Source organism: Terrapene carolina, unplaced genomic scaffold (genome assembly GCF_002925995.2).
Source record: "Terrapene carolina triunguis isolate 2854851 unplaced genomic scaffold, T_m_triunguis-2.0 Scaffold148, whole genome shotgun sequence".
Taxonomy (NCBI): Eukaryota; Metazoa; Chordata; order Testudines; family Emydidae; genus Terrapene; species Terrapene triunguis.
In genome coordinates this window covers 3,654,579-3,669,393 of record NW_020664499.1, presented here as the reverse complement: position 1 = coordinate 3,669,393, position 14,815 = coordinate 3,654,579, and the positions used below count along the sequence as shown (strand labels likewise).

The following is a 14,815-nucleotide window of genomic DNA, read 5'->3' as shown; positions in this document are numbered from 1 at the left end:
AGGTAGGCCGCCATCATCAACATACATTTCGTGAATACCCTGGGGGCAGTGGACAGGCCAAAAGGGAGGACCGTAACTTGGTAGTGTTCCTGTCCCACCGTGAAACGGAGGAAGCGTCTGTGCCTCTTGAATATATGAATGTAGAAGTACGTGTCCTGCAGATCGAGGGAGGCGTACCAGTCCCCGGGATCCAGGGAGGGGATGATGGAGGCCAGGGAGACCATGCGGAACTTGAGCTTCACCATGTATTGGTTCAGGCCTCCTAGGTCCAAGATGGGCCTGAGCCCCTCTTTGGCCTTCGGGAGAAGGAAATAGCGGGAGTAGTACCCTTTGCCTTTGAACTCCCCCAGTACCGCTTACACCGCTCCTAGGCCCAGGAGCCGCCCCACCTCCTGCTTGAGCACAGCCTCATGCGAGGGGTTCCCCAGGAGGGACGGGGGGTGGTTGGGCGGAGAGGAAGTAAACTGGAAGGTGTAGACCCGGGAGATGGTGTTGAGGACCCATTGGTCCGAGGTCAGCTGCGACCACTCCAGGAGGAAAACGCACAACCAATTGGAGAAGGGAAGCTTTTTTGCAGGTGGATCCCTGATGAGAACTGGCATGGCGCCCCCGGGTGTCCCGTCAAAACCGCCTTTTCCCCGCTTGCTTGCCCTTGGAGGACCCAGGCTGGGGGGCAGGCCGAGACTGCCTCTTGTGGGCGCCTCTTATAGTCCCACGACTTCTTATAAGCAGTCTCATATTTTGAATGGGTGGCCTGAGCGAGAGTCTGCTGCGGCTTGAACTTAGGTTTAGCCAGAGCCGGAACATAGAGACCCAGAGTCTGGAGAGTCGTGCAGGAGTCTTTCAGGCCATGCAGCTTCGTATCCGTTTGTTCCGCAAAGAGAGCTTTGCCATCACACGGGAGGTCCTACAGGGAGGTCTGCACCTCGCTGGACAGGCCAGAGAGCAGGAGCCATGACGCCCTTTTCATGGACACCACGGAGGCCATGGACCACGCGGCCGTGTCTGCTGCATCCGAAGCTCCCTGCAGGGTTGCCCCGGCAGCCGCTGTGCCCTCCTCCACCAGCGCTTTGAAATCCTTCCTGTCGCACTCCTGGAGGGAATCCTCGGACTTGGGCAGGGAGCCCCACAGATTGAACTCATACCAGCCCAGGAGAGCCTGGTGGTTCGCCACCCGTAACTGGAAGCTTGAGGACGAATAAATTTTTCTTCTAAATGAGTCCAGCCTCCTTCAATCTTTATTTTTCGGGGTAGGGGCTGGTTGGCCCTGCCGTTCCCTGTGGTTGACTGACTCGACCACCAGGGAGTTAGGAGCAGGGTGAGTGTATAAGTGTTCATGCCCCTTGGCGGGTACAAAATACTTGCGTTCCGCTCTCTTAGAGATAGGGGCCAATGAGGCCGGGGTTTGCCACAGGGCATTTGAAATTTTCGCCACTCCTTCGTGGAGAGGCAAGGCCACCCTGCCCGTTGCCGAGGAGGACAGTACATTAAACAGGGAGTCCGAAGGCTCCTCCATCTCCTCTGCTTGGAGGTGGAGGCTTGATGCTACCCTTTTTAAAGGTTCTTGGTGGGCCCTAAAGTCCTCCTGCAGGACGGAGGGAGAAGGGGCCATAATCGCTTCATCCAGGGAGGGTGAAGAGGCCGGTGCGGTACTTTGTGTGTCCATCGGCACCGGAGGGTCCACCACCTGGTCGGTCTCCAGGCACGGTGCCAAGGATGTACATCCCACCGACTCCTTCCTTGGAGGTCTGGAGAGGGAGGCCAATGGTCCTTCTGAGGCTCCGGCCACTGAGCAAGCCCCACCCGTGGGCTGCATCAGGGGCCACAGTGCCCACTGGTACCATTGGACCGGCCATGGGGCCTGGTGCCTCTGCACCTGCTGTGGCACCGGCGGAGCTGGCTGTTCAGCCTGGCCCATCGATGGACAACTACGAAGGGAGGCCAGGCTGACATATGACTTGCCACTGTCCCTGGACCGGGAGAAGCGGTGGCGCCGGGAGCAATGCTGACCACAGGACCACGATCCCGACGTGGAGGACCAGTACCATCAGTAACAACTGCTCCGCGATTGGCTTCAGTGGGCGGACCCGCGACGGCGAGACGCAGGTGATCAACGCCCGGGGCTGCGGAGGCGGTGCTGTGGCGGGGTCCTGGAGCGGGACGACGAACGGGAATGACGTCAACGTTCATGCTGTGACCGGCTGCAATAGCCCCTCCAAGATGAGCACCTTTGGCGTCGTCTGCCTCGGTCCCGTCGGTGTTCGCTCCTCGAGGTGGAGCAGTGCCAAGAGTCTCGGTCAGACAGAACCCAACCAGACAGCCTGGGGGGTGTCCAGGGCGATCCACATGGACTTTGCCCTGAACGGTCGCTGGGCAACGAATGGCATCGGGAACATTCCCTCGACCGAGACCGGTACCGAGCCGGGGGTGACTGCGGAGATACCAGCGGTGGCTTGCCTCTGGAGCGCGGGGCCGACATTGGCGGTGCTCCTGGTACCGGCTGCCTGCAGGGCCTCCAGTGTGTAGGGCATCCAGGGAGGCCTGCTCCAAATTGGCTGGGCTACTCCACTCGACTTGAGTAGGAGGCCTAGCGGCCAGTGGGGATCAAGGACTGCCCAACATGGGTCTAGCCTCTGTCCTGGGTTTACTCCAGTGCTGCGGTGAAGAAGGCCTCTTCCTAGCCTTCTTGGTGTACCCCATGGACGGGGAGCGGTGCCAACTAGTCGATGGCGCCAAAGGGTCACTGCGCACCAACATTGAGGTGCCTTGTGTCGACTAGGAGCGGCACGCCGGAGCCGTGGTCAGCCCCGACTCCATCAGAATAGCCCGGAGCCTAATGTCCCTTTCTCTCTTGGTCGGAGGCTTAAACGACTTGCAAATCTTGCAGCGATCGCTGAGATGGGCTCCCCCAAACAGCATAAACAGTCCGTGTGTGGATCACTCACTGGCACAGATTGCCTACAAGTGTCGCACGACTTAAAACCCAGGGCACAGGGCATGCCCCGGCCTGGGCGCACTAGCTAAACTAAACTAAACTAAACTAAACAACTAACTAACTACAGGTACCATACACTGAATGAACAAGCAGTTTTGGGGATGAGCTACAGCAAAGCTGCAGCAGAGCAGTTCCGAAGCATCTTCACTGGCAGCAAGAAGGATCTGAGGGTGGCGGGAGCGTGCAGCGCTCCTTATACCACGCCATGGAGGCGCCACTCCAGGGGTTGCGTCCGGCACTGGTGCACGTGGCGAGCACGCGCACCTATTGTGGAATACACATGAGCAATCACTCGAAGAAGAAAAAATGGATATTCGCACAGCTCTACTTACACTGTCTGGGCCCAACCCTAGGGTCCTACAAAGATCAATGGGAGTTTCGCATGGGGAAGGACTGCAAAATGGAAATTAAAAGTAATATGTAAAAGTATTAAAGAATGAAAGTGAAGTCAACTCAATCTATTCATTTCCTATTTCTGAAATCCCTTTAATTGTTTGGAAGCTAGTACCTATTCCTCTTTAATATAAGGTGTTTAAACATTGGTCAACCACAATATTTTTAAAAAGTTGTTCTTAAGACTGTGAAAAGCTTATAAATATATTTTCCATTGCACACATTTCCTGCAGCTATAGCGGTGGATTGATCTCTTGTTCAAAGAAAAAAAAAAAAACTTGGCACTCTAAAAGCCCAACAGAACCTTACAATAATATCCTGACTTATATTACAAGAAATTATTGTTTTAAAATAGTCAAGCAGTCAAATCCTTAAGTCGGGCAAACTCAGTCTGCTTCAAATGGGAGTTCTGCCTGAGTAAGGACTAAGTGAAAACTTAATAACTTTAGGATTTGGCCAAATGATACACAAAAACGCTTTGGAGATCCTTTGATAGAATATGTGACAGAAGTTCAAAGGGTTTAATGCTCATTAAGTAAGTCTCACAGCACCCCTGTGAGGTATGTAGAATGGCTGGCTCAGAGATTGGTAATGGAAAACACAGCCTTTCAACTCCAGTTCACTGGTTCAAATCCTGATCACGTTCAGAGGGACTGAAAGTTCATAGTTAACAGTCTTGCTTCTAATACTCAGGTTAGCAGAGACCCCATAACAATAGGCATCAACACTGACAGATGGGGAAACTGAGGCGCAGACTAAGATTTGCCTCAGGCCTCCCAGGAAGTCTGTGCTTTGCAAATGCATTTCAGCATCCAGTGGCCGTGGGGCTAAATTTACTCCAGGACTCAACATATTTCCCTGACAAGTACTATGCTGAGGGCTGAGTCTACTAGTGTTGGTGGAAAATACCTGTACTAGCTTAGCCCTTCAAACCCATGTTTCTATAGGTTCACATCCTCACTCCTTCAAAACAAACCAACTCTTTCCCCATCTCCACGCACCTCCCTTGGAGACCCCATACTCTGAATTAATGCTTCCCACCTAACAACAACGGATTGCTAGGCAGCCCCCTTTTCAAATTAAAACAATGAATATTGGGGTTACCCAGGCTTAGTTTATTGGGGGCGGCACTAATTATTTAAATTTGTGGCTGCCCAGCATTGCTTGATGGAGAGTTACACATTAATAGTGTGCAGCCCCCACAATCAGTACATGCTGCATACCCAGTAAGCTAGTGGTGGGGAGCCCTACAAGGGATTTTGGCTGGGCCATATCTCTATGCAGGGCTCTGTAGCCGCTGCTAGTCCATTTGCCCTGCTCTCACACAGAAAGCTTCTGGCCTCCTCTCTTACTCCCAAAGATAAGTGGTTCGGAGCTTGCTCTGCTCCTTGGCTTCCTCTCCTTTGCTTTGTAAACAGAAGCAGCTCTATCTATTTTGCCCACTGACTTTCCCCTCCCCTCCTCAATAACATTAGCTATGACTTCTTCACCCCTCCTCTCCAAGGAAGGAGCCAGTGACTTTCCAGCCCTAAGAAGCCCACTCACTGTGGGCAAGTGGGTTTTGCAAGTGTTTTATATACTCTGGCACCAGAACTCTTGGAGTGGAAGAGCTGATCACCCCTCTCTTTCTAATCATTAGCTCAGAAGCAATGGGCAGTAATAGGTGGCTCTTAATCCTACATGTGGTCACCCAGTTTCCGCTGAGGATCCCAGGAAGAAGTTAGGAGAACACTGTTCCCCAGAAAACATAGGACCTTGTGGTAGGTCTCAGCCCCCCCAAAAACTACAAAGGTAAGTGGTGAGAGGAGACTCAGGTCTGTGGAGAATGGACTCATACCCAATGACAAATGAATTTCCATGGACTGGCGTGCTGCCAATCCTCATTTGAACCCAACAGCAAAGTGGGCTTGAAAAATGCCCTTCTATAGGCACATGACATTTGTTTTCTGTTGAGGTAACACCCAGGAACTACAAAGCTGTATCTTTTCATCATCCACATGAGTCAGCAACAAATATTAGTGCCAGGTGTACACATTCTGGGAGTGGTATAAACACATTTTGCAATCTACTTGCTCACTGCTTTAGCTGTGAATGGCAGTCCATGTAACTCATGAAAACCAAAATACGTACAGCACCCCTTAAAGACATGTATTCAAATATAAAATGTATTTTTTTTGTACCTGCAGTCATCGAAGGTTGATCCAGGAGATGAGAGTGCAAGGCGCTTGCGTAACTCATCCCTCTCACGTGTAACCTGGCGGAGCTGAAATAAAATAGTCTCTAGTTTCTCATTCATCTGCCTTGTGTCTAAGACAGGTGGTGGGGATGATGCTTTGCCTGTTGTACCTGATAAGAATATAAACATTTTGATTAGATTGTCAGATAACTTCTCAAGGCTTGAACGAATAATATATTTTCATTACAATTAGCCAGGCTAAATGGATAAAAACCATGCATAAGAATTTTGTTTAAAAAAAAAAAAAACCACACAAGCTGCAGTCCTGCATGCTGGCTCGTGAGGCTCCAATGAACTCACTCAGACTGAGTGGGTGCAGGGATCTGACAATGCAGATTGGTTTGCAAGATCGAGGCCCTTACATACTTGTTGGTGACTCTGTTGACAAGTCAAGGTGCTAGAAGTGCAAGACATTTTATGGGAAATAAGTAGCAGCAGATAGAGAGGCCTCTGTCTACACTGGATATTTGTCCCAATTACAGACACTGGTTGCCAGCTGCTGGTGTGGCTGCAGTGTTGCAAATCCCTACTATGGGCAAAGCTGTTATTAACAATGGTGGAGCCTATTGCATGGATGAAACTGGAATAAGATCCATCAGTGCATGTAGCAGCTTTGCTAGTCTACACCAGGAAGAACAACAACAACAGTGCAGCTGCTCCAGAATTCCACCCCGCTTCCCGCAACACACACACACTTAACCTAACTATATACATTCACTGTTTTGCAAAGTATTACAATTGACTCTCTCTTTAAAATAACTTGACCTTTAGTTAACTATTTGCCACCACTGATGATGCAGGATAATAAAACATGGAAAGCCTGAGACATTTTGAGACAGTCTCTCAAGCTTCACGAAATCAGCTGCCAGGATAGAATCCATGCCCAAACATTGTGGATCAAGATGGTACAAAAATCTATAAAGACATTAAACATTATATAACAGCTTTGACATTCAAAAAGAAACTGGTATGTAATACCTGTACTGAGTGACAAAACAATTCAATACCCCTTGACACATCACAACAGATCAATCCAGTACATTTGAAATATGCCTTTTAAAAAAAAAATCAAAAAGGTACATATGAAAAGTATCTTGCATTACATTTTAAATATTATTTTCTAAAATGAGTTAACCACATATTTATCAAGCTGAATTACACGACAGTCTCCCAAATGGGTTGTCACACATGAGGTTTAGATGGCTGAATCACTCTTGTTGTTTTTTAAATTTCAGCAGTGACTGATGGTGCATAGGGTTACCATTCGTCCGGATTCCCCCGGACATGTCCGGCTTTTTGAGCTAAAAATAGCGTCCGGCGGGAATTTGTAAATGTCCGGACTTCCCCCCCCATGCAGAGCGCGTGCGGCTAACAGGGCAGCCGGCCGGATGGTGCCACTTACATGGGGCTCCGACAGCCAGAGAGAGCCCCTCCTCCGCTTCCCCTGCAGCAGAGATCACTCCCTCCCTCCCTCCCTCCCTGCATTCGCAGATCGCCTCCGGCAGTCTGGAGCTCCTCCCCCGCTCCTCCTCCCCTGCTGCCCAGCGTGCCGGGACGAACGGCAGGGTAAGGGGATCAGGGGGTCGGAGAAGGGGCAGGAAGGTTCTGGAAGGGGCAGTCAAGAGACGGGGGCGGGGGGGGCGGGAGGTTGGGGGGAACTTTCTGGGGGGGGGTGGATAAGGCTTTGGGCAGTCAGGGTACAGGTAGGGGGGTAGGGTCCTAGGGGGGGCAGTTAGGGTGGGGGGAGTCTTAGAAGGGGGCAGTTAGGGGACAAGGAACAGGGAGGCTTAGGTAGGGGGTGGGGTTCTGGAGGGCAGTTAGGAGCAGGGGTCCCAGGAGGGGGCAGTCAGGGGACAAGGAGCGGGGCGGGGGGGGTTGGGAGTTCTGGGAGCGGGGCTGTCAGGGGGCAGGGGTGGGGAGAGGGATCGGAGCAGTCAGGGGACAGGGAGCAGAGGGGTTTAGATGGGTCGGGAGTTCTGGGGAGGGGCTGTCGGGGGGGGAGTGGTTGGATGGGGCGTGGGAGTCCCAGGGGTCTGTCTGGGGGTGGGGGTGTGGATAAGGGTTGGGGCAGTCAGGGTACAGGTAGGTGGTAGGGTCCTAGGGGGCCAGTTAGGATGGGGGGGAGGGTCTCAGGAGGGGGCAGTCAGGGGACAAGAGGCAGGGAGGCTTATGGCTCTCTTAATGGCTCTCCATGCGTCTCTGGACCCTCTCAGCTGTCGGGTTTGGACGGAAACATTGCCTGAGGGTAGTGAGAGAATGGGTTATCGGTGAGGTGGGGGTGGGCGTGAGCCCGGTCAATAGGGGCAACCCCTACCAAGATCTGAGCCTTTTCTCACACGCCCGTTAGAGCTCGACATTATGCTGTTTGGGACCCCTCTTTGAGGAAAGCCTCTGGATTGCAAGTCCAACCGCTACCTCCTCGTGGTGAGAGCCGGTAACTGGCTTGGATAGCCAGGCGGATTGCGGAGGACGAACCCACATCCCACATTCAGTGGGGTGTGGGACGGGGTTGGGCAGCCCCATATGGTGCCACATGGATGCCCCCCTGGTAAGGGTAGCCTCCCCCAGGTACGGGTTGATTCCCCCTGGTAAGGGTTAGATTCCCCCTGGTAAGGGTAGTCTCCCCCAGGCACGGGTTAGTTTCCCCCTGGAAAGGGTAAGTTTCCCCCAGGTACGGGTTAGTTTCCCCCTGGAAAGGGTTAGTTTCCCCCTGAGAAGGGTAAATCTTTTAGCTATGGAAAAAAGTAATTTATATTTTTATACCGGATTGGCGCTGGACCGGGTTAATAACGCCCCCGCTGTTGGCTTTGATGCCCCGGCTGACAGTGTTAAATATATTAGGGGTGTGATCAGGGTCGCTGGACCAATGGATAAAATGGTGTGGACTATAATGAAGTCTCATGAGCATGAGAGTGAGAATCAAGTCCTCCCAGTGGAGCATGGAGAGGAGGTAGAGGAGAATGTTTGTGATGATCATGGTGAGGAGATTTTATCTATCTTACCGATGGTTTTTACAAGGGACACTTTTAATGATTTAACTATGGAAAGTTTCAATCCAGATTTTAAGTATTTAAGTACATTTGATGATCCATATGTTAGCGAATCGGGATATCTTAATGCTCATTTAGTTAATGGGTCTAGTTTATTAAATAGTTTTAGACCAAGTACTGATTTTAATAGGGATCGTAATAAGGATCTTAACAGTACTGGTAGTAATATAAATATATTAGAAAGTAGTTCATGGAAAGATGGGGTTTTTTATTTAGAGTATCCCGTTGATAGTTTTAATTGTCCAATATGTCCCCAGATATTACCAACATTTGGTAAATGGGCCAAACACATTAATGTGGTTCATAAAAGTAAAGCCATACGAGTTGTATGTAGTAAATGTGGAAAATCTTCTCAATATCATAATATAGCTTGCCACTACCCCAAGTGCATACCCAAGAAGGTGGATACCCCAATGAAGAGCCATACGTGCTCGGTCTGTGGGCTTGGTTTTCATACTAGATCTGGATTGAGCCAACACTGTAGACATAGACACCCTGCTGTGAGGAATGAGCAAAGAAAAGAAGATATGGCTGCTAAAAGTAAGATCAAAGAGGGATCGACTAGATCTCGTATATGGACCAAAGATGAGGTTGCGCAGCTTATACAGTTGGAAAGGAAATATATTGGGAAAAGGAATATAAATAAATGTATTGAGAGCGAGATGAGGACCAAAACGAATAAACAAATATCAGATAAAAGACGAGAATTAGCAAAGAAGAAGTTAGTGGTAACAGGAGATAGGGAGGAAGTGACTGAGGTAGAGGACATTAGAGTAAATATATTAGAAATTCCGCCCCCAAGAGAGAGGATTTTCCCACTAAAAGGACACCCAGAAGTGGATTTAGTGGAGAAAATATGTAAACGGGGAAAACAAAGTAGGGAGGGAAGAGAAATAATAAATAGTTTAGGGGAAATTGAAGGATTATTAAAGGAGGATTTAACAAAAGCTCTCGGTTGGGCAATGTTGGAAAAATTATGTTATTCATTAGTAGAGGGAAAGGACCCTAGAAATGAAAGTCAAATAGAGTTGAGGAATAAAGGAAAAGGGAAGATGAGAAAGGAGGGGAGAAGGAAGCAATTTAATGCAATTAGGAGATATGCTACAAAGAAAGCTAAGTATAAATTCTATCAACAATTATTTGATAAGGATAGAAGAAGATTGACTCGCATTATAATGGGAGAGCCAGATAAGGCTAAGTGTGCTATCCCTATGAAAGAAATTGAGGAATACTATGTCAATATTTTGGGAACAATTGGACATGGTAATATGATAGGGTGGCCATCATCCACAGAGAATGCGGATAATGATATATTAATGAGTCCGATCTCTGTGGATGAGATTAGAATAGCTTTAAGAGAAATAAGAAAAGATAGTGCTCCTGGCCCAGATAAAGTAAAAGTGAGCAATTTGTGGGATATTTTTAATTTAGACTCCTTAATACTTACAAAAATTTTTAATATATGGTTTCTAAATAGACAGGTACCAGATGAATTTAAGAAAAATAGAACGATTTTAATACCAAAGACACAAGATGAGGAGGAAATGAAGAAGTTAACATCTTGGAGACCATTGACAATTGGGTCAGTTTGGATTAGAATCTATACCAAAATATTAGCAAAAAGACTGGTGGAAACAGTTAAGATATGTAGTAGACAAAAAGGGTTTATATCCGCCCCTGGGTGTGAGGAAAATATTGCTATATTAGATAATTTGATTAAAGGGGCTAAACGAAATGGGAATGAAATTGCAATAGTGTTCGTAGATCTGGCTAAAGCATTTGATTCTGTGGGACACGGACATATAATAGCCGGGTTGAGAAGATTTGGTATAGATGAACATTTTATAGATATTATTAGGGACCTTTATGATAATTGCACAACTAGGGTATGGGTGGGTGATGAAGCTAATGAGTCTATTTTAATTAGGAGGGGGGTCAAGCAGGGTGACCCGTTGTCCCCAATTTTGTTTAATATTGCTATGGATCCCCTTTTAACTAGATTAGAAGTAGAAGGAAGTGGTTTTTATGTTAAGGGTAATGGTGTCACGTCATTGGCTTTTGCCGATGATGTGGCAATTTTAAGTAGCTCATATAAAGGAATGATTAAAAATTTGGGTATCTTAGAGGAGTTTTGTAAAAATACTAATCTCTCTGTTAATGTGAAGAAAACGAAAGGCTTTCATATTTTAACTAAACATAAAACCTATGTAGTTAATCCTAAGGATAATTGGCAGATAGGGTCAGAGGAGATTGAATATGTTCAACCAGGGATTAGGGGCTAGAATAGATCCCTGGATAGGTGTAGGGGGACCGGTACTTAAAGAAAAATTGAAAGATTGGAGTGAGAATTTAATTAAGGCCCCATTAAAACCAGCCCAAAAAATATTAATTTTACAGACATATATCTTACCGAAGCTATTTTATAATCTTCTTTTAATAGAACCCCCTTTTAATCTTTTAGACGATCTTGATGTGTTAGTTAGAAAAATAGTTAAAGAGATTTTACATTTACCTCAGTGTATCACAGATGGGATATTTTATTCTAGAGGTAGGGATGGTGGTTTAGCTCTCACTAAGTTTAGTGTGCAAATCCCAAATATGTTAATTCGTAAATGGAGGAGACATATTGTCTCGAGAGATGATTGGATGGACCTATCTTATCTATATGCAGGAGAAAATCTTGTGGATAAAATATTGTCATTTAGTGCAGTAACATCTCATCCCAAGAAATGGAGGGAAGAGGAATTTTTAAGATGGTCGGAACTGAGATGTCAGGGAATAGGGATAAAATATTTTAAAAATGATTTAATTAGTAATTCGATTTTTAGAAACTCTAGTAAAGTTAAATCGTCAGCGTATATCGCAGCATTGCAGCTTAGGGCAAATATTTATCCTACTAGGGAGACATTAGCAAGAGGAAGAGGAGGTGTGAATGCTCTTTGTAGATGGTGCGGTAAAGTGCGGGAGACTGTTCCCCATATCTCAGGACAACGTTATAAGACTAAGAATGCTAGGATAAAAAGGCATAATAGAGTAGTGTCTGCAGTTGTAGATAAGGTTGGTAAATTAGGGTGGAAGGCAATGATAGAGCCCCATTTGAGAAATAGTAAGGGTGAGTTAAGAAAGCCGGATATTATATTTATAAAAGGAGATACAGCAGTGGTGGTTGATGTTACAGTGCGATGGGAGGATAATGCCAGAAGTTTGGAACAAGCCCACAGTGAGAAGGTGGCTTATTATCTTGAGTTAGAGGAAGAAATTAAAAACTTAACGGGAGGTAAAAATATTCACTTCTTTGGTTTTGTGCTTGGGGCGCGTGGCAAGTGGAGTGAAGGTAATAATGATTTGTTACAATTATTGGGAATGGACAGAAGTAAAAATTTTAAGGAGAGTATATGTAGACTTGTTTTATATTCCACTATTGGTATGATGGCTATATTCAGTGACAGGTAAAGATCCCGGAGTTTCCATTCCGTGTATCTTGCCAAAACTAAATTTTAGCTATTTTGGTTTCCATGCTCTAAATTTTCAAATTTTTAATATTGTTTTGAACATTAACTTATTTAGTGTTATTTAATATCTGTCCTTCAATAGAATGGTTTTAATTATATAATAAATACTTATTAATGGATGAAATTCCAATTTAAATTATTAGTTTATTTTTTTTTTTTTAACTACTGGATGTGGATGCGGACTGGCCGCGTATAATAACCAGGAAAGGGCAGGTAGTCACGCCTGTACATAAATAGGGGGTGGAGTCCTGGGGGGCAGTTAGGGGCAGGGGTCCCAGGAGGGGGCAGTCAGGGGACAAGGAGCGGGGGGAGGGTTGGGGGTTCTGAGGGGGGCGGGAAGTGGGAGGGAGTAGAAGGGGCAGGGGCGAGGCTAGGGCAGGATGGGGGCGGGGGGAGGGCGGGGCTCCTCCCGTCCTCTTTTTTGCTCGCTGAAATATGGTAACCCTAATGGTGCATATTCCCTCAGACAGCTATAAACATCCATGGATCAGGTCACTGTAAGAAGAGGTTAACTTCCAGCCAAGACTTGTTAATTTGAAGTATTTTGTTTCAAAACATCCTGGCATTAAATTCAGTTGTAATTTTAGCTCTGCCAGAGAACTGTCAGATTCTAATCTTAGATGCAGGTCACAGATCAGTAGTTATAATCTAGATCTATGTTGAGATTTGTAATTCTGTAATTTCTAATGCAGTTTTCCACAAGAAAAACAAAAACTGACAATTTGCCTGAGGTATAATTTAAAAAAAAATAACATACAGATGAAGGATTTTAAAGTGAAGCCTTATTAAGAGGTGCCTTTATTATAATCATACCAGCTTTCATCTGAGGCCCTCAAAGCACACTACCAAGGTAGATAGTGTGATATAGCATGGCCAGAGGGTAGCAGGAGAGTGATTGATGGGAGATATGGAAGCCCCAGGATGATGAGAGCCTTATTCCCTGTAGAGGGAAGAGAGGCTGCTACAGATTAATTAGAGCACCTGAAACCAATTAAGCCAATTAGAGCACATGAAGCCAGTCACCTGATAAAACCCCCCTGCTTCAATCTGGAAGTTGGAGGAGTTGAAGCAGAGTGCAATTTGGAGGAGAGCAGCTTGAAGGAGTTGAAGCAGAGTGGTTTGGTGTTGGAGCGAAGAACAGTTTGGAAAAGTGCTGTGGTGGGCCAGAAGACCAAGATCCTAGGTAAAGGGAAACTCGGCTTGTGCAGAGCAGAGAAACTCTACAGACACAAGGGGTTGGGAGAAACTTGGCCCAAGCGGAGAGAGGGCAGGAAGCCCCACAAGCTGAAGGGCCAGAGAGGGAAGTAGCCCTGGGGAAGGAATCGCTAGTTCAAGTGGTTCGCCGCTATCCCTAGGGCCCCTGGGCTAGGACCCGGAGTAGAGGGCAGTCCCGGGTCCCTCCCTCTCCACTCCCTTTTTCTGGGACACTAGTGGGACAGTTGATACCCCAGTTCAGGGGCGAAAAATGGCACCCTTAATCCCCCACAAGAGGAGAAAGCGTGGGACCCATCATAATAGTGCTGGCAATTTGCCACAGTAGTTATCTCCATTTTAAGGATAGGCAACCTGAGGCACAAAAATTTAAAAAATGCTACGGATTTTGGGTGCATTACTTGAGATATTGTATTTCCAATTTTCAGAAGAGCTAACCACACAATTTCAAATGAATCAACGGACTCTCAGCACTTCTGAAAATTATGCCCACCATCTCTCAGATAAGGTGCACAAAAACTGAGGGAACGAAAATCAACGGCAATTTGAAAATGTTGGCTTAGGTTAGTGGTTTTCAAACTGTGGGTCGCGATCCAGTAGCGGGTGGCAGAACATAAGGCAGTGGGTCATGGTGGATCTGGTCGGCACCACCGACCAAGCCATTAAAAGTCCCGTCGGTGGTTCTGCCCAGCTAAGGCAGGCTAATCCCTACCTGTTCCGACACCTGAAGCGGCCAGCAGCAGGTCCAGCTCCTACGTGTGCTGCCCCTACCCCGAGTACTGGCTTCGCACTCCCATTGGCCAGGAACCAGCCAATGGGAGCTTGAGGGCGGTGCCTGCAGGCGAGAGCTGCGTGGAGCCACTTGCATGCCTCCGCCTAGGAGCCAGACATGCTGTTGGCCGCTTCCGGGGCGCAGCGCGGCCCATGGTGGCAGGACAGGCAGTAAGCCTGCCTTAGCACCCTCACTGCATCGCTGACAGGGAGCCGCCCGAGGTAAGCCCACGCCCCAGCCCCCTTCACCAGCCCTGAGCCTCCCAGAGCCCCCTCCCGCACCCCAACCCCCTGCCCCAGCCCAGAGCCCCCTCCCACACCCCAAACCCTACATCCCCAGCTCCATTGGGTCATGGGCATCAGCAATTTTCTTCAACTGAGTCGCCAGAAAAAAATAGTTTGAAAACCACTGGCTTAGGTGACTTACCCAACACAACATAACAAGAAATAGTTGGGAGCAGAATCAATACATGCTTAGACATAAAGAACAGTCCCTTTTGGCATTCAGTAAGAGCCTGTGCCTACCACAAGATAAATCATTAATTTATAAAAAATAAGTGTAAGAAGAAATCCAATGCATTATACGGTTTTGCTAGGTTAGAGATAATAAAAGGCAGATGTGTTTGGCTCTACAAGAACCCACTGT

At 47.4% G+C, this 14,815-nt stretch overlaps 1 protein-coding gene across 1 annotated transcript in view; it reads right to left on the bottom strand.

Annotated features, from left to right (window-relative positions):
• Positions 1-14,815, bottom strand: part of LOC112106592 (disks large homolog 5) — a 205,559-nt gene that overhangs the window by 80,654 nt on the left and 110,090 nt on the right. The window contains exon 3 of the mRNA XM_026653756.2: positions 5,569-5,734. Within this exon, the coding sequence (XP_026509541.1) occupies positions 5,569-5,734 (166 nt within the window). The remainder of the gene's footprint in view (positions 1-5,568; positions 5,735-14,815) is intronic.